Raw genomic sequence first — 16,085 nt, forward strand, 5'->3', positions numbered from 1 at the left:
TCGACTGACTTGATTTGTTTTCCTTCTTTTGAGAAAAACAATATTTTTATTCAAACACAGTCATTGAATAAAATATTGTCTGTGACCCCCCCTCCTCCCTTACCCGATCCCCCCTGTTTCTTTTCTTGCTCACTCCTTCTCTGACGGATCCGCACAGTAAAAGACACCACGGGCAAGTATACTCCATATTGGTCCACCTCCTCCTCCTCCTCCTCCTCCTCTTCCCTTTCTCCCTCTTCCCTCGTTCCCTCGTCCTGACCTCCCTGCTGACCCCCACCTTCACCTGTTCTGCTTGCCTCCTCTGTTCCCCTGCCGGCCTTGCCTTCAAGACCCTACTCTCCTCTTACTCCTCCTCTACCTCCACTCACCCACCCTCCTGCTGCAGCCCACACACAACTCTCTCTCTCTCTCTCTCTCTTTCACTCTCTCTCTCTCTCTTTCTCTGTTTCTCTTTCACTCTCTCTCTCTCTCTCTCTCTCTCTGTTTCTCTTTCACTCACACTCTCAGACTCTCATACACAGTCTCTCTCTCTCTCACTCTCTATCTCTCTCACTCTCTCTCTCTCTCTCTATCACTCTCTATCTCACTCTCTCTCTCTCTCTATCACTCTATCACTCTCTATCTCACTCTCTCTCTCTATCACTCTCTATCACTCTCTATCTCTCTCTCTATCTCACATTCTCTCTCTCTCTCTCTCTCTCTCTCTCTATCTCTCTCTCTATCTCTCTCTCTATCTCTCTCTCTCTCTCAGTCTCTGGGTTTAGGTGGATAAGCCGTATTCAGGTTTCTGTCACTTGTATGTTGGAACTAAAAGAAAAAATGTCTCCCTGTCAAAAGAATATTTTTGATTCCCCTCGGGTGATTTTTCCCACTGTTCCCTTTCTCTCTCTTCCTCTGTCTATCTGTCTCTATCTCTGTCTCTCTCTCACTCTGACAGTGTTACACCACCCCTCCCAGTCTGTGAATTTACTGCCCCGTTTGAACTACCCGAGCAGGGTGAAGGGCTGGATCTGTCCTCATGTTAGTGACAGGGACGCTTTACAGTCCTCTATCAGCTCATGGCTAGCGTAGTGAGCGTAGCGCTGTCTGTCCGTGATTTCACTCAGTGCTGAGGAAACCTCTGGAGGCTTCTTTTCTGGTTCTGTGAGGATGAGCTATGTCGCGAATTGGAGGCCTCCTTCCGTTTTTAAGTGGTGGGATTACTTTAAGGATGTGCACGGAGATGGAAAACACATCACCATCAGACAGATGATTAGACATAAGTGATATTTCAAGGTCATATTCAGTGATGTATTTATTGGACTTCAGTAGAGCAGGTCTTTACGCTATGCTGGGCTGTTTAGTTGCTACTGGTGTACATGCCAGGATCAGCAATGGCAGTCATACAGTGGCATCCCTGGTCATAATGTCTGTTTCTGTGAATAGTTATCTGGGTATGAGATCTGAACTGATTCAAAGGTATGAAGACAAAACAGTATTCTTAATGTTTCTTAGTTAAATTTGTCTATTTTTAGTTATTTGTACAGTCTTACAGTAAAAAAGAAATGGGGCGCCATGTCAAATGTCAAATTTCCCCAAATTTTAGCACTTTCAGATGACTTTAATCGAGGTCTCAGACCATAACTAGCTTCTTTGGGCTATGCCTTGTTCACAGTCAGGTGAAATGTCTAAGATTTATAATCACCCTGACCCCACAACCCTTGGCACAACAATCGGCAGCCCTGGGCTCCTCTAAGCAGCTGCCAAACACTCTGAAAAAATGCCCACAGATGAGGAGAAGGCTATAACAAGATAGCCTCAGTTCATAATGTAATTAAAGAAAGTTGAGATCCGGAAAACCAAGGAAACCTTCCAACAGAACTGCTCATAGGGTTGTGCACCCAGCCACTTATTTCAGTGGTGAAGCAGAGAAGTGACGGTGGCTGACGCGAGGGATGTTCCCAGGTTGTTTTAGCTTGCCAGGTTTAGGTTTAGCTTTAGCTTAAGAACTTTACGCTGCTCAGGATTAAAAAGAGGGCCGAGCCATATTAACCTTGTTATTGGTCAGGGATATGCTGACGTTAACCTGACCCACTTTTGGGGGCCAGAGGAGAGCAATACTGGTGAAATACAGCAGATGTTTATTAGACTTTTGGAAGGTCTTCATAAGATATTTGTAGGTTTACACTGGGGACCCTGGGGAGCCAGATTAACTTCACTAGAAAGAAAACTCTTGCTCATGCTTTGGACTTGTGTTGCAGCCAGTGGCATGAGGAACATTTGACTGGTGTAGAGAAGAATGGGTTCATTAAATACCAGCAAATTCTGGAAGCAAACATCACACCATCTGTAAAAAGAAGCCGAAGATGAAATGAGGAGGAGCTTCTACAGCAGGATAATGATCCTGAACACATCTCAAAATCCTCAAGAGGCGCAAGCTGAAGGTTTTGCCATGGTCCTCACAGTCCCCTGACCTGAACATCATCACAAATCTGTGTGTAGATCAGGAGATTGGGTCATCTTTTACTCGCTTAGCTATTCACAGCAACAGAATTTATAACCTGGGGGTGCCCAAACTATTGCACGCCACTGTATGTGCCTGAAAACATCAGATATCGGTATTCGTTAGTGCGTTCGTTAGTGTAGTTGCATGATATTGAATATATGGTTGATCAGGTCATCAGATTTAGATGAGAGTAGGTAGCTGCAGTCCTCATGGTTTCCCTCAGGTCCTCTCTTTTCTTGTCTTGGTGACGAAGCGTGTGATGGCACCTGATTCGTTTGTCGTCCTCCTGTGATCCCCTGTGTTTCCATCAGCTTGACCCCTTCTGCCCATCACCCCCCGGACACGGCAACGGCTCCACTAGTTCCTCAAACCTTCTGACCTGGACGTGCAAGGCATTGTGGGCGGAACACTACCTGGGCACCACTGGGGTTAGAAATGCAGCGAACTTCAGCTGATGCAGGAGCTATCAGACATTAACATATCATGCGTGTAAAAACACATATATGGAGACCGGGTTGCGTGACAAGTTGCCCTGACACTTGCCCTTCACAATGCAGTGCACTTCCTTCCATTGCGTCTCGGGGAGTTGCTCCCCACCGTGCCGGTCTGAGGGGTGATCGCCTCCATCAGGACCCCTGCCTCACTCACCTCCCTGCAAAATAGTTGGCCATGTTGATGCCTACTTGTCAAATGACATATGAAAACCAGCCCCTCCCCCCACCTCGAGGGCGCTGCGTCGGAGAACTCGCCTCATTGTGGCCTGGCGAGGCTTGAGCCAGTTCTCCGACGTCCAAAAAGCATCAGGAAAAGTGACAATTGGCAGGAAATCTGTTCAAAGTCCAAACAGAGACACCAAAGCATTTTTGGCAGCCCGTAGGACTCTATTCCGAGGCACCATATTGGCTAACGCTAGTCTTCCCCCATGACTCCTCAATGTTGCTATGGTAAACGTCCCCCCACTGCGTCCCTGCACCTTCCTGAAGAGCAGCTGCTGTTTTCTCTTTCCCAGAGTCCTCCCTCTACTCCGCCCGCCGCTCCCCCCGGATAATCTTGCCCCTTTTCTGTTGCAGATTTTGAGTCTCTGCTGCCACACACTTTTGAATCAGAGGGACATGTGTTGATTGCCCCCAGGTAGGCTGCGCGACTGCTTGTGTCCACCCTCATCTGTCGATTTTTCGCCGTTGTTTGTTTCCATTAACCATGGGTGTCCGACTCTAGTCCTGGAGGGCCTTAGTCCAGCACAGTGTGGTGATTTCTCAGCAGTTAGTTGTGGGTGGGTTTCAGCAAGGAAATCACTAGACTGTGCCAGACCTGAATGAGACACATAGACGTCAACCCATACAGGCCTACACAGAAACACAGAAATCCTTTTCTTATACAAGGTCAGGCTTTTGGACAATCACCACCCCACCTCATCCCCACCTCATCCCCAACTCATCCACAACATTCCAACTCATCCCCAACTCATCCCTAACTCACCCACAACATTCCAACTCATCCCCAACTCATCCCCAACACCCCAACTCACCGCTAACTCATCCACAACACCCCAACTCATCCCCAACTCATCCCTAACTCATCCACAACACCCCAAACTCATCGCTAACTCATCCACAACACCCCAACTCATCGCTAACTCATCCACAACACCCCAACTCATCCCCAACTCATCCCTAATTTATCCACAACACCCCAACTCATCCCTAACTCATCCACAACACCCCAATTCATCCCTAACTTATCCACACGCCCCAACTCATCCCCAACTCATCCACAACTCATCCACAACTCATCCACAACACCCCAACTCATCTCCAACTCATCCACAACACCCCAACTCATCCCTAACTCATCCACAGCACCCCAACTCATCCACAACTCATCCACAACACCCCAACTCATCCCAATTCATCTCCAACTCATCCACAACACCCCAACTCATCCCTAACTCATCCACAACACCCCAACTCATCCCTAACTCATCCACAACACCCCAACTCATCCCAATTCATCCCCAGCTCATCCCTAACTCATCCACAACACCCCAACTCCTCCCTAACTCATCCACAACACCCCAACTCATCCACAACTCATTCCTAACTCATCCACAACACCCCAACTCATCCCTAACTCATCCACAACACCCCAACTCATCCCAATTCATCCCCAGCTCATCCCTAACTCATCCACAACACCCCAACTCATCCCTAACTCATCCACAACACCCCAACTCATCCCTAACTCATCCACAACACCCCAACTCATCCCAATTCATCCCCAGCTCATCCCTAACTCATCCACAACACCCCAACTCCTCCCTAACTCATCCACAACACCCCAACTCATCCACAACTCATTCCTAACTCATCCACAACACCCCAACTCATTCCTAACTCATCCACAACACCCCAACTCATCCCTCATGGATGGAACACCAACCATCACTCCAGAGAACATGTAGGAGTAGCCCACGCCTGGCATTAGTGCCAGTAGGTTCATGTTCATCTGCTCCAGAGAGTCCTATTCTATTGGCAGTACTTAACAGACACTAGACAAGCTGTGTGTGTGTGTGTGTGTGTTTGCACATCTGTGCCAGCAACTTAAAGTAGCTGAATGTATTCATTAGAAGGGGTGTCCACAAACATGTGAATCATGTTACACAGGTGGGACCAGGCAGAGTTAGTAGTCTAGCACTAGCCATGGACTCGAACCCAGGTGTGCCACAAGGAAGGCAATGATCCACTATGCTACACCGATAAACTTAGAGGACTGGTGATACAATACGCATCACGATATGAGACGGACAGAAGGACAGACGGACAGACACATAGGTAGATAGATTCATTGTTCCTATAAGTGATAATAAGCTTCGCTGCCTCTAGAGGCTGACACCTGTATAGACACCCCTGATGCAAATGGACATGCGGGTAGAGATTAATAGTAGTGGTCATCATTCAAAATGTGTGTGTGTGTTTGTTGTGTGCGTTTGTGTGTTTTTATTCGCTACACTCTTAAAAAATAAAGGTGCCAAAAATGGATCTTTGAGGGATGCCGTAGTAGAACTCCTTTTGATTCCATGAAGGATAAATATTGCATGTAACTGAGGTGTGTGAGTGAGTGGGACGAACCTTTAAGGCTTTAAAGAACCTTCACAAGGTGGAAAGGTTCTTCTCCCAGAAACATCTGCATTACAAATACAAAGAACCAACTTCTGATAGCAATCATCACACCATCTGTAAAATGATGAAATGAGGAGGAGCTTCTACAGCAGGACAATGATCCTCAACACACCTCAAAATCCTGCAGAGGTGCAATCTGAAGGTTTTGCCGTGGTCCTTACAGTCCCCTAACCTAAACATCATCAAAGATCTGTGTGTAGATCAGGAGATCGGGTCACTTTTAGCACCTTTGTTTTTAAGAGTGCTTATTTGATCACCCTTTCTTCGCCCTACAATGCCCTACACCCTACGGTGCCCTACACCCTACAGTGCCCTACGCCCTACCGTGCCATCGCTCCTACACTGTTTTTCTAGCTTTTTGGTTCTGCACGACATGCGAAAGACCATCTGAGGACCATATTTACTCACTCAGCTCCATTTCCTCTGAGATTCTGACTCGCCCTGCATGTTGCAGCACTTGCTGAACCTTTTGCTGCATGTTTTCTGTCTGCACTTTGCTGTGATTGTGTCGTAGGGTTGGTTGGTTGAGTCTGCACCATGTGCCTCCGTTGCAGATGTGTAAATGTGGTCGAACCGTGGTTGATTTACGCATTGATTTACAGAACTGATGAACTGTAAGCATGCCCTACTGTGGTGATCACACTGTGATGATTTACGGTTAATAATGTGGTCTCGGACTTCACTCCATTGGTTTTGGAGATGGTGAGAAGGTGAGAAGGTGTGTGTGTGTGTGTTATCACTATAAACCCACATGTGTGCTTCTCAGGGAATACTGCAGGGACCTGGAACTGACCAGCAACAACACTGAGTTCCTGCTCAACTTCATCGCTCTGATGGAGAAAGTCACACCGGACTCCAAACTATGTGAGTCTTCCAAAGTCCAAAAGCTCTCCAACGCTTCACTCAGATCCTCTGCAGGCTGCTTGGCTTAGCAATAACTGCACTGTGTGTTTCTGCTGTGTTCAGAAGTAACTGTGTAATCGTGTATCTTTGCTGTGACCCAGGCGACAACTTCCTGCTGCACAACCTGATCCTGGACACGGGCATCATCAGACAGCTGGTGGAGAAAGTGTGGAAAACGAAGGATCTCAACACGTCAGTACACTTATGTCTAGGGCAGGGTATCGTTCAAGGTTTCCTGAAATTACATTTAAAATATTTCTATACAATATACTGTTATACATCATTATAATGTATATATTATATGCGCCTAAAGCATGTAATTCAGGCAGCCAATCACCAGTCTACACACTACTTAGGTACTGGAGGTTTCTGAGGTTACACTCGCACTAAATGTCTACTTTAATAGTTGCATGAATTAAAACCATGACTTTCTTACTTATAAACTGTGTGTGTGTGTATGTGTGTGTGTTCCCTCTCTTTTCTGTAGGTATGGGTTTTTGGCCGTCTTTGCAGCTACAGATGGAGGCATCACTCGCATTTTTCCTAATAAGTGAGTCTGACCTCAATTTTCAATTTTTTTCTCATTTAGATAAACCTCAGAGTGTTGATCCCACCTTAGGGGTGAAGGTTCAGTTCAGTGATTGGTTCGTTGTGTTTCTGTGTGTGTGTGTGTGTGTGTGTGTGTGTGTGTGTGTGTGTGTGTGTGTGTGTGTGTATGTCAGGGCTGCCGAAACCTGGGAAGAGGACCCAGAGCCGTTCAATGCCAGCTATTACCGTCGCAGTCTGGATAACAAGGGCTACATCTTCAGGGCACCCTATCGGAACCGTGAGTGTTTGCGACCCGTGTGGGTCCCGCATGCCGAACCCTGTGTGTGAAACCCCACGGTTTGCAGTGATCAGTGGTAACAGTGACAGTAAATATATCTCTAATCAAGCTTGTGTTGTGTGTGTGTGCAGCGAATAATCTCCTACAGGACACAGAGAATGACACCATTGGCGTCCTGGTCAGTACAGCAGTGGAAATCACCGTAGGATCCAGAATCATCAAGCCAGCTGGTAACTTCTTCATTTGTTTCTTGGAGTTTTTGAAGAACCGAGTGGAGGCTAACGCTAATGCTAATACACACACACACACTATAGAAACCCAAATCACACACTATAGCACATTCATCCACTATAAACCAGTTATTACACACCAGTGGACCAACAACAACCACAGATACCAATGCAGAGTGTGTACCACCACAAACACACACACACACACACACACACACAGGAAGTAATTAGACTGCAGTGTTGTAAAGGAGCTGGAAGCTGATTGGTCAGGGAGAAGAGTCAGACTGGATTATAAGATATTAAACACTATAAAACATTATTTTAAGTGCCCCAGTAAATTGGGTCTAATGACCTCTCTACTCAGTGAAACAAGGCCCTTAAGCCTCACTGTTTCAGGGGTACCGTAGCATGGCTGACCCCCACGCTATGACCCCGTGTCCGAGTTTTTTGTACTGTACAGGTGTCAGTGACAGTAATATTTGTATTAAGTGTGTGTTATACAATATAATAATGTAAATCTGTATAAATGGATTTAAGGTGAGCATGGATTAGAATGGATTATCCATCCTCTGCGGATTAACATTCATTTATCTACCCTCAAACTGACCCTCCAGTCTTGTTGTCACTCCTTTGACGTCTCTCACCCGGGGGGAAGATGGTGTTCTTTTAGATTCCATTAAAATGTGGAGTGTGTGCTTAATCTTAGCGTTGGGGGTGTCAGGTGTTATCTCTGGAAGAATTCAATGAGAGAACAGACTGGTGATAATCTCGTTGGGTTTGGTTACTTTTTCATGGCTTGCTTGATCTCTCATTTACGCTGCTACTCTCTCTCCCCCTCACTCTCCCTCCCTCCCTCCCTCCCTCCCTCTCTCTCTCTCTCTCTCTCTCTCTCTCTCTCTCTCTCTCTCTCTCTCTCTTTCAGTGGTGGGTGTAAAGTTGGACCTCGAGGCCTGGACTTCAAAATTTAAGATCCTTGCCAGTAACCACACAGACAACAGTCGGCAGGGCTCTCAAATGGTAAACACTCACACACACACACTCTCTCTCTCACACACACACACACACACACTCACCTTTTCTCTCATTTTTACATGCGAGAGAGTAAATGTGTAGAGAAGGAGTGTGGGTTTGTTTTTGATGATGGATTGTTAAGTGGCCTGAACAATCTGGGTAATGGATAGCTCAGATGTTGCTGTTTACTGGCAATCAGAGAAATCAGCCTTGGTTCGTTTAAGGGAAATAACACCTTGTGGGCTCCCTCCATGCCTATAATGATGGCACTTAACCTCAAGTTACTCCAGGATTGCAGGATTGCTTATCAGCCTTTTTCCCTTTTCCACAGTAAATGAGACTGTTTACTTCACAGTTAACTTCACCAGACAAATCAGAGGCTCCTTTCGCAGGAATATGACATGGTCATGTGAACAGTTGCACCCTTAAAAGCAGCAGCAGGCCGAGCTCTTATTGTAGAAATTACAGGAACACTGCATATAAGGGCGTGTTTATACTGTTCAGCTTTGGTTCAATTAAAACAAACCCTGATGAGCTGGTGGGTCTCGGCCTCGCTTCTCAAGCTGGCTCTGCTGTGGTTCGTTTAAAGTATAAACACAACATGAACCAAAGGCTTCTAAACGAACCAGATGCAGAGTTGTGTACGAGCCCGGGGTCACTCCTGCCCTCAGCCTTCTTCCCTACTCGCTCCAACAATGTCATGCCGTTCCTGTGCTTGTGTCCCAAATCACACACTACCACAGTATACACAGTATGGCACAAGCCAAGCCTAGCCACTACTGGAGCTGTATTTATTACTGGAGCTGCCTTGGTAAAGTGAAGACATGTGTGAGTTGGGACACAGCCACAGGAGCGAAAAGAACCAAAATCTCGAGGAACCTTTGTTCTTCAGTGTGAAACTGTGGAGGAACTGTGGAGGAACCTCTTCTTGAAGGTTCCTCAAAGCACCTTAAGAGGTTCCTCAACAGTTTCACACTGAAGAACCTCCAAAAGATCCTCAAGGATCATATATTTTTTTTATACGTCACCTATTTCCTTTTTGGTTTGATTGCAAATGTATGAACGCCAGAACCAGACTGAGGGAACCCAACTACAAGTATAAACACTCCTTACAATCCTTTACAAAAGGGTTCTTTATACAATACCCTAGAACAGAGGTCTTCAAATCTGGACTATGAATCTAGTTTCCAGTCCTGGACATGGTAAGTGTGACACTTCACCAAAGGTAAACCTTTCCCCTTCACCTCCAATGAGAACAAAACCCAGGACTGGAAACAGGATTCAAGGTCCAGATCTGAAGACCTGGACCATAGAAGAATCACTTTTGCTCTCCTGAAGAACATTTTAGTAGAAGCTTCTTCAAATCAGAGATTTTCAAACCACTCCTCAAGGATCCCCAGTTAATCCAGATAATATCTCCAATGAACTCGCAACATGGACAAAAGTATTGGGACAACTGCTCTTTCATTGTTTCTTCTGAAATCAAGGCTATTAAAAGAGCTGATCCTGCTGTTGTTGGAGTAATTGTCTTCACTGTCCAGGAAAGAAGACTTTCTACTAGATTATGAAGGGGCATTGCTATGAGGATTAGTGAGGTCAGGAGTGTAAGTAAGGTCAGGATGTTGGATGATGATCACCATCCCACCACATCATCCCCAACTCATCCCAGAATTATTGGATGGAGCACCAACCATCATTCCAGAGAACACAATTCTTCCACTGCTCCACAGCTCAATACCCCTCTATTTAGCCCATGCCTGGCATTAGACAACATGGTGTCTATTGGCAATACGTCTCTATGGGGACTAGACAAGCTGTATGTGTGCATTTGCACATCTACTTAAAGTAGCTGAATCCATTTATCAGAAGGGGAGTCCACAAACATTTGGACATGTAGTGTACATGGATAGAGCCCGTTTGTGGACCATTTAGGGGTTCCAGAAGAGCGATTTGAGAACCACTGCTAGAGAACCTTCTGAATGAGATGCATAGGTGTGAATTCAGTGAATGCAGGCATGGGGTGGTGAAATCCAGGACCAGAAACCAAATTCTCAGGGTCTTGGGTTGTGTAGCACCTCTCAGAGCTGTTTGTGGAAGCTTTATTTTTAAGAGTGAAGCTGAATGTACAGTGATTTGATTCATGGTGTGCTTTTATTTTCCTCAGTGTGGACCGACCAGTGGCTGTGAGATGGACTGTGAGGCTCATGAGGTATCTCAGCAGAGTTCTCTGTCCCACTGTAATCCAGACTGATTTTTACAGTAGGCCTTTCAAACACTTCCACATTAATGCAGATGTGAAAAATGGTAGCGTTAAACAACTTCCTGACACATACAAGCATTTTACAAAAAGATTTATTTTAATTTCTTATGTATATTTTATTTGTGATCTATATTTTATTTAATATCTATATTTCTTTTAATATGTAAATCATTCCATTTCAATGTTCATTTCATTTTATATATATATATATATATATATATATATATATATATATATATATATATATATATATTATTGTAGTATGTAGTCTTTTATTATATTATTTCTATTTTATTTTATTATTTATTTATTTTATTTATTATTTATATATATTATTCTTGTTAAATTATTTATAACTTCTTTTATTTTTATATATTATTTTATTTTATGTATATTTAATTATTTAAGACAAAATAAACAAAAGCTCAGAAAGAATTGGTAGAGACCACTTCCTTTCAATTAATGAAATAAAAAATATAATAAATAAATTAACTACACCTCTAAAATGCATATGTACTGTATTCTGTTGGGTCCCAAAACCCAGTTCCCTCATCTGTTCTGTCTGTTTGCCTGAGTAGGACTTGCTGTGTTACCTGATAGATGACGGTGGCTTCCTCATCATGTCCAATCAAATTAACGACGTGAACAAGGTCAGGAGGAGACTTGTTGGACTCTCTAATGGAGATTTACAAACTTCACACATTTTCAGATGGGTTTGAGGTTCAGAACCCCGTTCTTTCCTCTCCACAGATTGGCATGTTCTTCAGCGAGGTGGACCCAGCCCTGATGTACGCGCTTTACAACAACTCCTTCTACAAGCGCAAGCAGTCCTTTGACTTCCAGTCGGTGTGCGAACCTGTCCCGAGCAGTAACACTGGGGCCGCTCCTCGAGGGGTCTTTGTGGTGAGTTCCAAGTAGCGAATGGACGCGGATCCGTGCTACAGCATGTGGATAAATGAGAGAACATCCATGTTATGATTGAACTCTTGAACTTCTTATTTTCCAGCCCACTATCGCAGACTTACTGAACGTGGCTTGGTGGACATCAGCAGCAGCTTGGTGAGAAAACATTCCTCAAACATGCTGCAAACGTAGCCTGGCTTGAGAGTCTCATTCATATTCACAATCTCCAACACAGGAAGCATTGTGTGTGTTGCTAAATGAGGAGCATGACCATTCCATGTCTTTTCGCTGCAGGTCGATCTTCCAGCAGATGCTCTACGGGTTTGCCTACCACAGCTGGTTCATTACAGGTATGTACAGGAGATGAGGAATACAAACTGTGGCTACTGATGAAGTAAAGAGTAAAGAGTCTTGTATAATGTTATATCCAATGTGTGTGTGTGTGTGTGTGTGTGTGTGTGTAGATGAAGTTGAAGCAGACAGCATGGACTCCAGGGAAACCAACTGTGTCACAGTACAGACACAGTTCTACTTTGGCAATGTCAGCAGTTCCTACAGCATAGTGCAGGACTGTGACAACTGCTCAAGGTCAGATACGCCTGATTGAAGGAGATTGGTATCAGAATCAGTTTTGGCTCTTTTTGAAACCTGAATGATTTTACAGACTTTTTGTGTTTTGGTGACTCATTCAGTACCTTTGGTAATGTTAGCAAGGCTAGCAATTTTTAATAAAGGGAATAATGTACATAAACAGAATAATAGAAGAAAAATCCAACTTAAAGCATGTCTGAATTGTCTGGATTATGATTATGATTATGATTATTATTATTGTTGTTGTTGTTATGATGATAATGATTATTAGTAGTAGTATTTGTAGTAGTAGTAGCAGTAGTAGTATTGTTATTATTATTGTTGTTGTTGTTGTTATTATGATGATGATTATTAGTGGTAGTAGTAGTGTTGTTGTTGTTATTATTATTATGACAATGATTATTATTAGTAGTAGTAGTAGCAGTAGTAGTATTGTTATTATTATTAGTAGTAGTAGTACTAGTAGTAGTGTTGTTGTTGTTATTATTATTATTATTATTATGACAATGATTATTATTATTATTAGTAGTAGTAGTAGCAGTAGTAGTATTGTTGTTATTATTAGTAGTAGTAGTATTGTTATTATTATTATTATTGTTATTATGATGATGACTATGATTATTATTATTATTAGTAGTAGTAGCAGTAGTAGTATTGTTGTTATTATTAGTAGTATTGTTATTATTATTATTATTGTTGTTATTATGATGATGACTATGATTATTATTATTATTAGTAGTAGTAGCAGTAGTAGTATTGTTGTTGTTATTATTATTATTATTATTATTATTACGACAATGATTATTATTATTTTTAGTAGTAGTATGGTTATTATTATCATCGTTATTATGATGATGACAATGATTACATACATACTGTAGTAGTAACAGGTATAATTTATAGTACAGTCACAATTACCATACACATGGTAACACTTACAGTCATAATTACCATATATATGGTTAGTTACTATTCATATTATAGTTATATATTACAATTACAATTACTATACATATAGTTACAGCTACCATGCATAGTAGTATCAGTTAGAATGTATATATAATACAGTCACAATTCCATACATATGGTTTGCAGTTATTATACATTACAGTTACAGCTATAGTATATAGTACATTTACAATAACCATACATTAATCAAAGTGGTTGCAATAATTGAGCAGCGTTCAGCTGCCCTTATTGGTTTGTCATGATCTGAAGTCTAGTAAACACCTGGACCTCAGACAGTGAAGAAGAGGTTATGGGTAATAAGACTGTTTGTGCTCCACAGATTAATCCACGCTAAGAGGATAAATAACACCAACCTGCTGTTTGTGGTGGCTGAGAAGCTGCCCTGCAACACCTGCGATATAGAGAAATTGTCTCAGGATGAGGTCGAATGTATCCTTCTGCACATCGTCTGACCCAGCTGGCTGTAGCTAACCTTAAAGCTGTAGCTAACGTTCATTTCTTCTTATTAAAGTTAGTCAGGTTTTTCTGAATTGAACAGAATTGATTGGTAGCTCTGATGTGGGTAAGAACTTCTTTAACATCTTCCGTTCAGTCAAGCAAGAAGATCCCTGTATGGACATGCCACCACCTCGGTATAGAAAAGGACCCTCCAAATGCTTTGATTACAACATTGCAGTACGTATGCACACATACACTCTTCTTTTACTTCTTCTTTTCTTTTCTTTTCTTCTTTTTTTTCTTCTTCTTTTGCTTCTTTTCTTCTTTTCTTTTCTTTTTTTTCTTCTTCTTTTATTTCTATATTTCTATATTTTCATATTTTTATATTTTATTTTTAATTTAAATTTAACTTAATTTAACTTAAACTTTAATTTAAACTAAATGTAACTTTTATTTGATTTATTTTTATTTTTTTGCACTTTATTTCATTAAGTTAAGGTTTAGTTTAAGTTTAAATTTAGATCTTATTGAATAGCTTTGATGTGGGCAGACTATCAAAAAAGCATTTCACTGCAAGTTATACTGTGTATTACTATGTATGTGACAAATAAAATTTGATTTGATTTGATATACGTCATCAGGTTTTAAAACAATGTGAAGAAAATCTGTCAGATTCAAAAGTGAAAAACCGCAGAAATGTTGTTTTATTTTTTTATTTTTTTGTGTGACAGAAACCATGTGATTCAATTAATTCATGCTAAAATCCAGTGGGGAACCCTCAGGGGCGTCTAGGCCTTAAGAGAAGAACTAATGATTTCTAAAAATACTAAAAAATAGTATAATGAATTATTTAGTATATCAGAGAATGTTGTATTTAAACCCAACTTTCTGTTTGTTGTCTGGGTGGAGAGAAACAGGCTTCTTCATTGGGTAGGACTTCAGGAGCTGGACTGAAGGCCTTACACATTAGATTCATTACCAGCCGAAATAAAGTGTGACTGTGAAACCAATCATACTTTATTTTGTACTTGGACCAGTTGTGAGATAAACATCACCCAAGCTTTTTTTAAAAAGTGTTAGGGTCTGTCCACACGTCCCTGAAAGTTTTGTCTTCCTGTCCACATTAAAATGCTGTTTCTGGTCACTGAAAACTCCCAAGTTGGACGTTTTTTAAAATTCTGTTTTTCAGTGTGCTCACATGTACAGGGAAAATGGAGCTTCATGAAAACACCGGCATCACAACGCATGAATGTCTCTGGCTGAATCACAAATACTTACCCCCTATATAGTGAACTTCATATATAATATATATATATATATATATATATATATATATATATATATATAACTACAACGTCTACACGCAGACAGCACCCGATTTAAATAAATGTCCATAATGTTATGTGTCTGTTAAAGGTATATATTAATGCTCTATTTAGATGTAGAATCCGTTATTTTGTGACTTGCATAGTGCACTACATAGGGAGTAGTGTGTCATTTGGGATTAAACCTCTGTGTTTTCGTCTTCCTTCCTTATGGTGTTTTGATATCTCTCTTTGAGGTGCTGCCGCCCCGTATAGAGCTAGTAAGCATTTTCATCTCTGTGTGGACAGAAATATTTGAAAGAATGGATATATATATTTTTTTAATATCCGGATAAGATATGAGATAAGATTAGATAAGATAATCCTTTATTAGTCCCACAGTGGGGAAATTCTCATTGTCACAGCAGAAAGGGATAGCAAGACACTCAGATGCAAAAACGTAGATAAATTACCACTATATACACAATATAAATAATAGAAGTAAAAGCAATAACAATATTATTTACAGATTATTGACTCTTAGTTCACGGGTGGGGGGTGGTGGGGGGGTATTTTACATTGTTACCTCAGTTTCCTGAGCATGTGTGTGTATGTGGTCCGCTGGGAGCAGTGCTGGTTGTGGAGTCTGGCGGCAGCAGGAAGGAAGGACCTGCGATACCGCTCCTTCACACACTTGGAGATACGTGTGGACGTAGCTTTAGATACCTCACTGACTGTGAACCCAGGAGTAGTCTCACTTTTACATGTTAGAACTGTGTGAGTTTTACACCAGGGCTCTTTACTTAACCCTTTACAGCCTGAACCATCAAACAATAGATCAAATAACCAGGAAATTCAAATTCCTTAAAACTGGAGTGTTTGACCTTCTGACCAATTAGTTAAAAATAAATAAATAAAATAAAATAAACAACATATATGCATATCTTTGCATATCTGAATTTTATTTTGTGTTATATTTGATACAT

At 41.9% G+C, this 16,085-nt stretch overlaps 1 protein-coding gene across 4 annotated transcripts in view; it reads left to right on the forward strand.

The window, feature by feature from the left end:
• cacna2d2a (calcium channel, voltage-dependent, alpha 2/delta subunit 2a) overlaps positions 1 to 16,085 on the forward strand; it is a 295,606-nt gene that overhangs the window by 274,573 nt on the left and 4,948 nt on the right. For 2 of the 4 annotated variants that reach the window (XM_072684877.1, XM_072684879.1), the window contains 16 exons: positions 158 to 172; positions 3,556 to 3,616; positions 6,431 to 6,528; positions 6,669 to 6,759; positions 7,055 to 7,117; positions 7,290 to 7,393; positions 7,525 to 7,623; positions 8,546 to 8,640; positions 10,799 to 10,843; positions 11,473 to 11,544; positions 11,645 to 11,797; positions 11,901 to 11,953; positions 12,092 to 12,147; positions 12,262 to 12,385; positions 13,677 to 13,786; positions 13,950 to 14,032. In XM_072684877.1, the coding sequence (XP_072540978.1) occupies positions 158 to 172; positions 3,556 to 3,616; positions 6,431 to 6,528; positions 6,669 to 6,759; positions 7,055 to 7,117; positions 7,290 to 7,393; positions 7,525 to 7,623; positions 8,546 to 8,640; positions 10,799 to 10,843; positions 11,473 to 11,544; positions 11,645 to 11,797; positions 11,901 to 11,953; positions 12,092 to 12,147; positions 12,262 to 12,385; positions 13,677 to 13,786; positions 13,950 to 14,032 (1,322 nt within the window). The remainder of the gene's footprint in view (positions 1 to 157; positions 173 to 3,555; positions 3,617 to 6,430; positions 6,529 to 6,668; positions 6,760 to 7,054; positions 7,118 to 7,289; positions 7,394 to 7,524; positions 7,624 to 8,545; positions 8,641 to 10,798; positions 10,844 to 11,472; positions 11,545 to 11,644; positions 11,798 to 11,900; positions 11,954 to 12,091; positions 12,148 to 12,261; positions 12,386 to 13,676; positions 13,787 to 13,949; positions 14,033 to 16,085) is intronic. The other 2 variants (XM_072684878.1, XM_072684880.1) reach the window with 1 other exon arrangement.

This window comes from Salminus brasiliensis, chromosome 7 (genome assembly GCF_030463535.1).
Source record: "Salminus brasiliensis chromosome 7, fSalBra1.hap2, whole genome shotgun sequence".
Classification (NCBI taxonomy): Eukaryota; Metazoa; Chordata; class Actinopteri; order Characiformes; family Bryconidae; genus Salminus; species Salminus brasiliensis.